The 12427-nt window shown below is 37.2% G+C and overlaps 1 protein-coding gene across 5 annotated transcripts; it reads left to right on the top strand.

Annotated features, from left to right (window-relative positions):
• Positions 1-5407: 5407 nt before the first annotated feature.
• LOC145770760 (carbohydrate sulfotransferase 9-like) lies at positions 5408-10291 on the top strand. Of its 5 annotated transcripts, none has more exons than XM_082582474.1 (6): positions 5408-5785; positions 6236-6474; positions 7614-7747; positions 8073-8301; positions 8738-8912; positions 9285-10291. In XM_082582474.1, the coding sequence occupies exons 1-6, from the start codon at positions 5781-5783 to the stop codon at positions 9481-9483; spliced, it is 981 nt and encodes a 326-aa protein (XP_082438600.1). In that variant the 5' UTR covers positions 5408-5780; the 3' UTR covers positions 9484-10291. The 5 variants fall into 5 exon arrangements, with proteins under 5 accessions (XP_082438600.1, XP_082438596.1, XP_082438599.1 ...); XM_082582470.1 differs by having other exon boundaries at positions 6104-6474; XM_082582473.1 differs by having other exon boundaries at positions 5408-5790.
• Positions 10292-12427: the final 2136 nt, after the last annotated feature.

Genomic DNA, 12427 nt, shown 5'->3' with positions numbered 1-12427 from the left:
TGCTGTAGTGATAGATGCTTGCTTGAAACCAGTTCAACTAGGTATTGGATTAATACAGAACAATCATGGACTGTCAGGTCAAATAGTTGTTAATTGCTGGACCACGTGTGACTTCCGTGCATTTCTTTGCGCTAGGTTTACTTTGCCACCCTGCTCGTCTGAATGATGAGCGAAATGCATCAAGTTATTATTGCTACGCCCCAACGCCCGCCATTGACATTCTAGATACGCATCATGGCTAACCAACCTATCATTGAATATTAATTTTTATGTAGTTTTTCTAAAATGATTGTGCAGGTTTTTTTATTTTTCAAATTTCTCTAATAGTATTACGACCATACTAAACTTTTTAAATGTATCTGAAGATGTTGCTGTCGTTCTAATTTCATATTACTTGAAGGCTCAAACGCATTCTTTCGCAATTTTGTCTACTATTTCTTCCAGACCCGTGCGAATGCGATGTTATGGTTGTGTTTGCGCTTCGATGGCCAGGAATAAAATCAAGCAGAGCATTATAGAAAACTGTCAATCCAACATGCTGCAACATCGATGGATTGCAGGATACGTACAATCGTACAGTACATTCGACCAATTGCAGTTGGCTATTTGTTCAGCTGTGGGTTGAAAGCGGAAGCAGTACAGATGTTGAATAGCATAATTATAGTAAAATTTGCTGGGAAATTGACGGCTTCAGATGTAATGTAACTGCTGAAAGCTAAAAACTACTAGCCAGAACATTAGTCCTTTTTGGCATTGGTATTTACTAGTTGTAGGCCTCACAGCATTTGCATCAGAGGCTTTATTTAAATGGTACTTTTCCACTTCAAGTTAATAAAATCATAAGCTTAGCAGAATCTATAAAAATTAGGTAAAAAACGTAACCAAAGATTTAGTATGCAAAGCAAAAGTATGCAAAAGGACATTTTTAAGACATGTGAGCAGCCTACTGTGGACAAATAAAATAAACGCGAAAAGGTTATAAAAATTGCTCAAATATTTAATTTTACAGTTGCCTACTTTGAAAAGTCTTGTGAATAGTGCTATGAAATATTTATAGAGGAAGCTTTACTCTATGAAAGTTGTTCCAGAAAAAGTCAGTTTGTTTATTCTTCAATTGCAACGTCTGTGGACGTTGAATCAATGTAAAAATGATAAATTTTGCTGGCTTGGCATCGGCTTGCGTTAAAGGATAGCCTACAACTAATACCAAGAAAACGATTAAGTTCGGCTAATGTGACGTTATAATTTTGTGCAATCGATTAGTCATCTAACCAAGCAATCACTCCACTACTATCAAAACATCACGCAAAAAAGTGTAAGTAATAATTACGTCACACAATATCGCACACGTAGCAAATAGTCTTTCATGGGAAAGCGTTGAAACGGAAGTGATATAATCTTACAGCTGTTATTATAACTACCGGTGAAGACAAACTGTTATCATGATTATAACGTTTGGAAAAAATTAAAAAAAAATAACAACGTCAGTCACTTTTCAAGACGCGGGCCACGTGATAGCATTCCATAAAAAAATCTTTCAAAGCAGTGACGGGTGGAAATTTTTAAATTTAGAAGTCAGTCTTTGAAGCTAGCATAGAGAACAAAAGTCTACATATAACTGAATAAAAATTCTAACATATTTCTATTGAAGCCTCCACAGACGCCTTCTAAATTTGAAACTTATCATCCCAAATTAATCAGTAATTGGTCGTCGTTCTTGTTTTGGATGTAAATTTATAAGGCGAATTCTAATCGTTGTTATTCATACATTCCTTTCACAATCATTCCCAGTAGCGTTGAGCAAGGGGTCTAGGCTAGCGGATAGCTGGATCAGGGCTATGAAGGATTTTAGGAGCCTGAAGTTTTTTTTGAGGCGCAAGGACTAAAAAAACAGTATAATCATAGACGCCTTGTTTGGGCTGATGCCTTAATAGATCGGGCCCTTATTGGTACCAAGGCCAAATTATCCTCTTAACGGTCCGTTCCATCATGGGCACGTTAAGAAAAGGGTGACCTTTGGTTATCTGGGCCTGACAGAGTCATTGATGGTCGGTTGCTTCCACACGTCAACAACGGAACCATCCTAGTTGCTAAGTTGCGGAGGAAGTGTTGAAACTACAATTGGTGGCTATTCAGACGTAAGACTAAATGGGCTATTTCAAATGCAATCGAAACTGTGTTCCAAAAGCTCTTGAAAAAGTGTTACTATCACAGCGAACTCGCAGCATTAGGCTGAAAAAGAACGTTCAATCCATACTGAACAATTTACTATCGTACCGTACCGATAGTTTTTCAAACTTCTGATAAGGATATGTGTAAGTTGCACAAAACTGGCTTCAAAAAATTGATTTAGGCTTTGGGAAACATTTTGTTTGTGGATAAATTAAAACTCTTTATTACTCGGGAAGCAAATTAGTTTACTTTCCCATTGATTTAACGTCTCCAGACGTTGAACCAATGTAAAAACGGGATAATTAGCTGATTAGGCAAGGACAAACGTGGTAGTGTGGCCAATTTTTTCCCCTTTGTTGTTACTTTCTGTGTAAAACAGAAATCCTTGAAGGGATCTTGAGTAGATGGAGTGGCTGAAGCTCGACGAGGGAATTGAACTTACTGTAAGTCCTCAGCATCGATGGCACATGGCAAGGTGGCTAGCCCCCCATATTGATAGGGCGTTCATTGAACAACACCGCATGAATTGTAATGCCATACAAAACAAAGATCATAATTGTCTACGAATATAATTTGTTAAAAACAAAACGTCTATTACATCGGGGAAAAATATCTTTATATAAAAAATAGTTTTATATTAGGAAAATAAGCGATTGTCAGCAGTAGGTCTTACCAAAACCTTTGCAGATTAGCTTTAAGCTTTCTTCTGCTGCGGCCATTTTTAGATTCTATACTTGATTCATTATATTGACCTATTTTGGTCCATTTAAGTCAACGATTTTTCTCGATCTCTGAAAAGTGTAAGCCAATAATGTTTGCTTTTATTTCAAACGCTTTTATGAGTAATAGCAGTATTTTTCGTTCTATAAAAGCTAATGAGGATATGGTTGTAGTGCCAAATTACAGTTGCTGACAGTCAATAAGTTGTCACTTAATTACGTACAAAACTAGGCGTATTCGATTTTATTTAATTGTAAAAATGCAAAACTAATTTCACGCTTTCTCATTATAATATCCTAGCCGTTTTAATAACTCAACGTAGTCACAATGGTATTTACACGAATCATAAATATTGTATCGTGATTCTATGCATAATATTAGCTAATTCCTAAGAATCTGTTTAGGCTACATTATACTCATGATAAGCCTATTCCATTTCATGATACTGATGTGTTAACCTTTGAACCCGCTACATGTTGCTTCTAATTACGGCCATGCTAACAACTAGCCTTCTAACAAATCAGGTCAAAAATACAAAAGTTAAAACATAGGTAAATTTAAGCATTTTGTCGTTAATACATTACGAGATGCAAGTTATCTGCGTTTCTTGCAGAAATTAAAACATTCAGAAACTTTGTAAAACAAAGCTGTGTTAATGTGAGAGACGAAACTGAATTTTGATTGCAATAGACCGGTCAAGTTTGGCTTAAGAGTAGTGATAGATAAACATAAAATTATCACCAAGTTTTTATTCACCATCCTTGTTGGGTTAGGGTTGCGTTGTTTTATTTGAAGTGTCTCATGGATTTCGGTTTCGAAGAGACTGTGGAATGGGAGATTTCAGCAAAAAATATCTACTACCTTTAAAAGTTTTGTATAGAGGGTCAACGTCGAAACGTGATGTCAATGTTTGATGCAGAGTTTGAATTAAAACGTTTTAAAACCTTTTTAAAGATATGCCCGAGATATCCATTTTTTGTATTTTCCTTCTATACTTCTTTGTAGTTCCAAGAAGTGTTGTTTTACTGCTTTTAATTTATCAGAACCTCAAACTAATAAAAGACCCGGGCGCTCGCCTTTGATGGGCTGTTTCTAATTTGTTTCCAATGAACGTTTTTTCTACTTGGAAGCGTATCCCACTGACGACATTGACGGTTGCTCTCTATGATTGTTTGACCACCGATTTCTTCACTGCCCCTATACGATGAGTCTGAACCTTCAAAAGAAATCTCCATCTTTGGACGATGATTGAGCTACCATATCTTCATCATCTTCATCATGATCACTCGAGTCATCAGCACGTGAACATTGCATGGTCTTTATCATAATCAACAAGTTTTTATTCACTATCCTGGAATCCTGGAAAACTGCTCCTTGCAAACTTTTGTTCTTGTTTCGTACGAAACCGATTGTTGAAAATTCATGCTAGGCGGTGGAAAGCCAGTTCAGGGTAGCTTCGTCCAAACTATTCTATTTTAAGCAACAAATTCAATGACGCGTCTTCAACGTGATCTTCATTTTGACATCCTTGAGACAAAAGCAAGCAACACAGATTACAGCTTTGCTCCTTTTTTGTTGAGTCAACATCTGCGAATGTTAAATCAATGTTGAAGGAAATGATTTAATAAATGGAAAACCAGCAACCATTAGTTTCTTTGCTACATGTTGCATTGATAACGTCATGCTGAGTGACGTAGAAGTGAAACTGTTATTATAGTTGTCATCGTGGAAAAGTACAGAGCGTCAAGTTTCCTCGTTCGGTCTTTTTTAGGGATTGACCTTCAAGTGAACGCGTTTTGAAAATTGCATCAGTTTAAAGTTTTTACTTCTTGTTAAATCTAGCCGAGTTAGAAAAACTAAAACTCATTGAGTGACAAGGTTATTTTTACAAACAACTGGATCATCGAGAAAAATGATAAACATGTTTTGGTCAAAATTACTGCTGGGATTTCTAGTGCTGAAAAGCAGTGGCGTAGCATCGCAATATACCGCCCTTGGATTTTTACACGAAACGCCGCCCCTATCCCCTCCCTGACACCGTCGTAAAAGCTGATTAAAATTCCACACAACAGAAGAATTAAAGCAGTATTTGTTTAATTTTATTAAAAGTTCAAAATTCAATACGTGTCTAGCTTTCATTGAAGCAAAGTAAGAAAATATATCAAGAAAATGAAATATCTTCTGACAGGTGGCAAACCCACAACAATGCTTCATATGAACGACTCGGTTACATGTCTTGTAATACAAACGAATTTATTTTCACACGAGTCAGTTCAATCATAAACAGCTAAAAATCGATTTCGATCAGCTAGCAGCTAGATCATCTTCAGTTGAGCTATCAAATAAAATTTTCGAATAATTTGAATAAGCATGAGTATTACCTTATGAGTATTTCTTATGAGTGCATGAGTATTTTATTATACCGTCACAAATACCACATACCGAGTCACAATCTAAAAAAGTTGCAAATTAGTTTAGAGGCATAACTTGTGTAATTTTTTGGCTTTACTTATATCAGTGTTAACTTAGGTCGTTTAAGTCTGAGTCTCTCTGAGAATAAATTAATGTGACTGTCTTTGTTCGTTTAAAACAGTATCACATTTTTCCGCCCTCCAGCAACGTGCCGCCCTTGGATTTATCCACAAGGTCCAATGGGTAGCTACGCCATTGCTGAGTGAGGAGCTGCTGCTTCTGCCAAAGTGTATTTCGTTATGTATGAGAGTTTGCAGAACAGCAGTTGATCTTAGAAATAAAAGTTCTGCAAGAGATACAATAAGGCACCAGCTCATGCAAAACTTTGTACAGGACCTATTTTGAAGCGCACGATATGTGTCAACAACGCACGGAGTCAATGAAGGCATTTTGTCATTGGATTTGGAGTAGACCTAATGTGGTTAGGTTAAGTATAAAGCTTGTTTGAGCAGCAATACCTTGAAAGTGGGAATAGTAAATAACAGAGTTGGCAAAAAGTTTTCCTAATCTAATGATTCATAATAAAGGTCTTTTAAGTCTAACATTACTTCTATTTTAAGCCATTGGAGATTTAGAAAAGCGTATAGTACAATAATGGAAACATTTGCTACTCAGAAGAAGACTTTATCCTTTTGACAATAGAATAAATAAACATAGAAAAAAGCTTTTAAAATTTTGTTACATTGCAGGTTGAGGCTACATTCATATGTTAGTAATTTTCTTATAATTTTTGTAACAGTAGGGTACAAGGAAAGAAACTTCATGAGATAACTGTAAGTATGAAGTGACACAGTATGAGACACAAAGCATTCCTCTCAGTGGTGTTTTTTGTCACGTGTTTTTTCATGGTCACAAATCTGCTGTTTCAAAGGAATCACACTCGACTCGACTCGGAATCGACTCATGCAGTTAGCTTGGACTTCAACACCAGTTTGAAAGTTGTTGACGGACTTGGTGGCCGAAACGATTTGTCCTCGGGCCAATATAAATCGCAAAATGGACTTAAACAGAAGCTTCAACCAAATGAAACAGACGATGAGTTTATGCGACGTATAGAAGGTAGAATGAAGCAACGCAGAGCAACAATAGCAAATGCTTGTCATAGCTCAAGTGAGTAACAATTTCACCTACACCTAAAAATAACCGTACCCTAACCATATCAATATATTATAGCCTATGGTCAGCCGCATATAAATATGTATATATTTTTTCTCTTTTGTATTTTTTTTTAATAATAAATAATAACGCGTTAAATAATAACGCATATAGAAAAGTACCGTATAGCCTAACCGGATATAAATACAAATATCCGCCCCAATAGCTCAGTTGGTTAGCCGAGTGATTTCATGAGCGAAGAAGCTTCAAGATCAAGCGGCGTTGGTTCGACTAAGGACTGCTTTCCATTCAGGCATTTAAGGATGGAATAATTCCCCGGCAACAACACTTCAACAATCGTACACTTCACTCTGTCAATGTCGGTAACAGCCCTGCTTCAAAAGCCTCTACAAGTAACCTATGCGAAACTACCAAGATTAACTTATCAAGGCTTTGTCAGTTCGATGATAAAGATTCAAAAACTAATGACCTTTAAGTGCAATTTAAAGATACGTAGAGTCATTTTTGTAGGATTGAAATGAAACACAACACTGTATTTTGTGTTTGATCTTTTCGTAACTAAAATCTCCACACTTTACTGAAATAGTTAGTCGACAGTTCAAAAAAGTTCTTTGTGAAATAACAAACTAGGAAGGACATGCATAGATGAAAACATCACTTAAATGCTGTGAATTTGTGAAAAATTACAAACAGGTCCTATGACAACGGTATCCAACATGTAGACTATATTTTGCTTTTGTCCTCTTAATATGGATCTAGGCCGAAGAGATAAAAATAAACTCATGACCAGACTGTTAAAGAGAACTCACTTTTCTCAACGAACTTTTCTAACCTTGACTAAGACCTTCTGGCCCTGGCCCATATATATACGAAAGTGTAATGCCTTTTAAATTTGTAGTGGTGCTGACATGTTTCTCTTAAGTGTTTATACCATTGACACCGAGTAAAGTTTGATAAGTCTGACAGCGTTTGTGATAACACTTTACACAGCTTGCAACAAATAAAATTTTTTATAAATACAGTAAAATTGATAATTGCATCAAAAATACGTAAACCTATGCTACAAAGCGTGCACGGTGTTTTAGCCGGTTTAGTTTCCTTAGAAACAAGAAGTCATTGATTTATAATTCCAGATTTACTTGATGCTGACTTGACCAAGCTCCGTTTGATTCCAGCAAAGAAATACAATCTGTTGTATTGCTTCATACCCAAAACCGGCTGTACGCATATGAAGTTTCTGGTCATGGCTTTAAATGGAATTTATAATGTAAGGGTATATCGTATATTTATGGCTTGAAACACTGAGTAGGCCTACCTAATTAGTGTTCTGGCATTATACTGAGAGCAAGCTTTCTAGATGTCCTATTGCCGTTAAAAATGTGTTGTTTCGTTTCTATTGTATGCCTGTCTACTATATGGTAAGTTATTACTAACTTTTATCCATCAGTAAGCTCTAACGTGTTCGGATACAATTACTAGTGAATTTCGGTGGGAAGCCCGAGATGGTGCTCACACGGCCCTGACTTTGAATATATTGGTACTTTAAAATGTTGCGCAAAACGTTAATGTTTTCTTGTTCTTATTTCGCATAGTTGACTTATACAACCGTACACTTTGCTGCAAAGCGAATCATGTATACTGGAAATGCGATTCCAAACCTCTCCAGAAGGAAAAATTTTATCAAAGTGATTTTGGTTCGTCACCCATATGAGCGCTTGGTATCAGCATTTCTCAACAAAATCGATTCCAAACAAGAAAAGGTGTTCTACGCCAAATCACGGGCAATTCGGAAGCATTACGGAAATGCTTCGAGATCAATGGGTGAGTAGCAAAACGTAAGTTAATGTTTTATTGACTGCAACCTTTGCAATATGTGAAGCTTCTAATCGACCTGAGTATTTACTTTTAAAAGTGCTACTTCAGCCTTTACAGTATTTATGAGTAGCAGCTTTAACAGTAAAGTCCAGGAGGTAGCCTACATTTGGACTCGGACCCGGCATAGTTTTAGGGGTTTGGGGTTTTTGGGGCCCGTAACCTTTTTAAAGGTCACTGAAGTTTGAAGAAACCACCACGTATTTTTTGGGTATAGGGCTAGTGCGTTTTTCTTAAAGCTGTCTTGATTTGAGGCTTGAGGAGCTCATAGGTACTGGGCCCAAATTATCCTCACAACGGCCATGTTCATACCGTTTTGATATATAACAAAATAGCACTCTGTCGGTTTTGATAGCCTATCAATGCATATCTTGTCAAAAAACAGAAAAAAGAAAAACAGCAAATTTTGAAGAATTTACTGATTATCTCACGGATGAGAAAAGACCTCCTTTGAAAGGCGGAGTTGAAAGTCACTGGAACACATACTATTCTCTCTGCCAACCATGCGCTTTTGAATATGACGTCATAATACATCTTGAAACGGTCGATGAAGACTTGAGGTAAGTTAAGCAAAATAACTTTAAACAACGTTTTGAGCTTAAAGTGTGCTGTTACTTTGTGACATTTGTAGTCTACATAGGCCTACACACATGCTCTCTAGTTGTGAGACAGTAGTGAGAGACCAACAAAAATAACACACTTTTTGGATTAGGCTACTGTGTCTTTCAATGCAGGTATTTTCAGTTTGTCAATTGTAGATATGTACAACGCACTTTTTCTAACAAGGCTTCATTTCATATATTTATAGCCTACGTGTTTTTTTTTCAATTCTATAAGAAATTGGTTTCTTCGAACAATGAACTTTTAAGTGAGTTTAAATTAGAAGTGACTGAAAAGAAATAAGTTCTGAAAAAAAATGTTTTGTTTTTCAGATATCTGCTGAAATTAATTAAAGCTCCACCTGAACTGAAGTACAAAGGTGGGTACTCTGGCAAAGGAGAATCAAGAACTTCGAGGCTTGATTTAGTGAACAAATATTTTAAAAACTTGTCCCCTACAAAAAAGAAAAAACTGTTCAAGATTTACAAAACAGACTTTGATTTATTTAATTATGACCGAGGGTTGTGGTAATACATGATTGTGATTGTGGTTGAGCTCTGTGGAAGAGTGACTGACCGACACACAAAAGGACGTCGATTCGCTGCCCACTGGGTGCTATTGTGCATGTTGCAAGAAACAGCACGCTTGAAGCCAAAGTAGACCAAAAATAGATTTACTTGCTTTCTTGTCAACATACGGTAGGCTACATATCAACTATTACAAACCTTCTTTAGCATCAAGCATGAAAACCTAAACTCTTTGGATGAAAAGAGAAGCAAAACGATTGCCACATCGCCTACTTGTAAAGTTTTAATAAACTATTGTTTTGTCAAACAACTCCTTGCTGATGCCACAACCCACAAATATAATTCATGAAGAAAAGCCAATAAATATTTTCTTATAATTTGTCACGAACTGCATGCTGTCGAATTACATCGTCTCATGCCAAATCTAATTGCACTGATGTCTAAAATGCTTTTCCTGCAGGTCTTTAGTTGGCTATACAGCTTCATGCAAAATAATGTTTGGCAGATTTGCAAAAGCGTATTTGCGACAAACTCTGCAATGGCAAGTAAGCTACGTAGCCTACAGCAAGTTAAACCAAGTGTTTGATTTGGAGTTGATCCCATCACGTGCTAAGTATGCTGACCCTCGACTAACTTTCGCAATTTTCGTCTTTTATATTTTCAAGATTATTTCAACTATTTTTGGGAATGCTTTTCTGAATCACTTTCAGCCGATTATTTTTGTATTGTTTTGATTTTTGAAGCAATCATCCACTGTGCAAATTTGTGACTTGAATCGTACGCTATAACATTTGTCAAATAATGTGGCGTAATATCGCAGACTACAAGAAAAATTGTGTGCATTTAGAAACTAAGGTTCCAATAACGCTTTGTGCGAGTCTCATGCAGTGGCGTAGCCAGGAAAAAAATTTGGGGGGGGCCAAATATTTGATGAATTGAAGAGAACGACAAAGTGTTTGATTTAAGACATCGCCACCTGATGTGCAGTGGTCTATCCTGGTGGCTTGAGCAAGGGGAAGATATGAAACTGGTGGGGTTAGAGCGTGCCAAAGGCACGCGTATTCTAGGGGGGTCCGGGGGCATGCTCCCCCGGAAAAATTTTGCAAAATTACACTTAAATAATGGATTATAGCGCTTTCTGGAAACACTTTTAGGGTAATATCTGTATGAAATTTATTAGCAGATAAACAGCTATTAACTTATTAAAGGTAGCTCTTACACACGAACGGGCAAAATCTGCGGCTAAAATTAGAGAACACCAAAAACTCAGCTACACAAAAACCCAACAGAGTAAGCCATTCTGAAATTGCTTCCACAAATTAGTTAAAAGAAACGTAAATCGAGTAAATTTTGCGCAATTTACGATTTGCAAACTTTATTGGTGTCTTTCTGTGTGTTTAAAACAAGTCCTTGGGGTGTTAATAGCCAGATGTCTTGGAAAACGTTATAAATTTCTACAAACTTTATTATATTTTCAACAAAGGGCTCAACTTCGGAATCCAAAATTTGAAAATTTGGGGGGGGGCCATGGCCCCTTTCGCCCCCCCTGGCTACGCCTATGGTCTCATGGTTCCCGACTAAGTTAGAAAGGAATTTTTCTCGTGGGATAAATTTCATGAGTTCAGTGGAGCAAAGTTGTAGAGCGATTGGCATTGGCTTCAGTGGCGTATTTAGAAAGTTTGTTAGGGGGAGGAGGACACTGTGTCAGTCAGCCGCACAGCGGCTGACTCGGCGGCTGGAGGCCAATGGAGGTCTGGGGGTAGTACACACGGAGTAGTCTCAACGGTAGTAGGCTACACTTAAATTTAGTGAAAATGGATGTTAATTGGTTCAATTTTTTTTACTTGGGTTAAAATTAGACTTGTTTGACACTTTAAATAGGAGGAGAGGGTAGCCTATACCAAAATTTCATATGATGCGTCAGAACGAGGAGGAGGGGATTAGCTGAGACCGTCAGAATACCGTCAGACAGGGAGAGGAGGGTCCAAAATCAAGAGCGAATTCGCAGAAGTAAGTTACTGTTCCAATCAATGAACCAACAAAAGCAGGCCTCGAAATTCACGGCGGATATGTCCGCCGTCACAGCATGTGATGTCCGCGGGAAGTACCACCTAGATCGGTCATATTTGTCCGCCGAGAAATAACACAGGAATTAGCGATACAAATGGTCATTGCATAGCACGAACAACTGTTGCAAGAATATAATTTGCGCTGGGAATGCGAAATTATCGCATCTTGAAAATGTGAATACTGTAATCCTTAGCTTCCACTCAAGCAGAAAATATTTCGATTTTTACGTTGCTTCAACGATTGATGACATTGAATCAGCGTAACAAAGGTGAATTCTTTGCTAAGAGTGGATGGGAGTACAGGTAATTCTGCACTAATCACGCGCAACTTAGTTCAAGTCACAATGTCTGGCTTTGATCTCCGAGTAATATTGATAAGGCAAGGTTGGTTACAAAGTTAGGTTATACGAGTAGGCTATTACGGCAAGATGCAGCAAAACGTGTTAAGTTTTGGTATTACTGTGATCTCGTGGAATACTGATACTATTTTGGAGAAGCAACCGCATCACGAAGAGGGGAAAAAGAATTGTGCTTTTTCTAATGTTTTGTTTATTCTTTTCGTCACTTTCGCTCACATGACACGCAAAAATAAACCTAAAGAAAAAAGCCTAGTGAAGCTTTGCACATCAGAAAATAGTAGCGTTAGTGTAGAAGTTTTCTGCTCGTGCCCGGAGCATTGTGACGCAAGAAGCCACACGACCTCGTTCGGTGGAAGTTAATCAGTTATGCGGCGTATTATTTTTTATTATTTATTTGCATCAGACACAAAGTCTATAGAATTCAAATTTTTAACAATCATCATATCATCATTATCATCATATTTAGTAGCTACACGTAAAAATTCGAAAATTTGTTTGAGGTGACCCCAACTTTCCTATA

Source organism: Aplidium turbinatum, chromosome 5 (genome assembly GCF_918807975.1).
Source record: "Aplidium turbinatum chromosome 5, kaAplTurb1.1, whole genome shotgun sequence".
NCBI lineage: Eukaryota > Metazoa > Chordata > Ascidiacea > Aplousobranchia > Polyclinidae > Aplidium > Aplidium turbinatum.
The sequence above is the reverse complement of the archived record's forward strand: the minus strand, read 5'-3'. Positions and strand labels throughout refer to the sequence as shown.

Coding starts and splice junctions, on each gene's coding strand:
- LOC145770760 (XM_082582470.1), top strand. CDS start 6,159: ATGAGACACAAAGCATTCCTCTCAGTGGTGTTTTTTGTCACGTGTTTT. Junction 6,475..7,613: donor AAATGCTTGTCATAGCTCAA/GTGAGTAACAAT, acceptor TTATAATTCCAG/ATTTACTTGATGCTGACTTG. Junction 7,748..8,072: donor CTTTAAATGGAATTTATAAT/GTAAGGGTATAT, acceptor TATTTCGCATAG/TTGACTTATACAACCGTACA.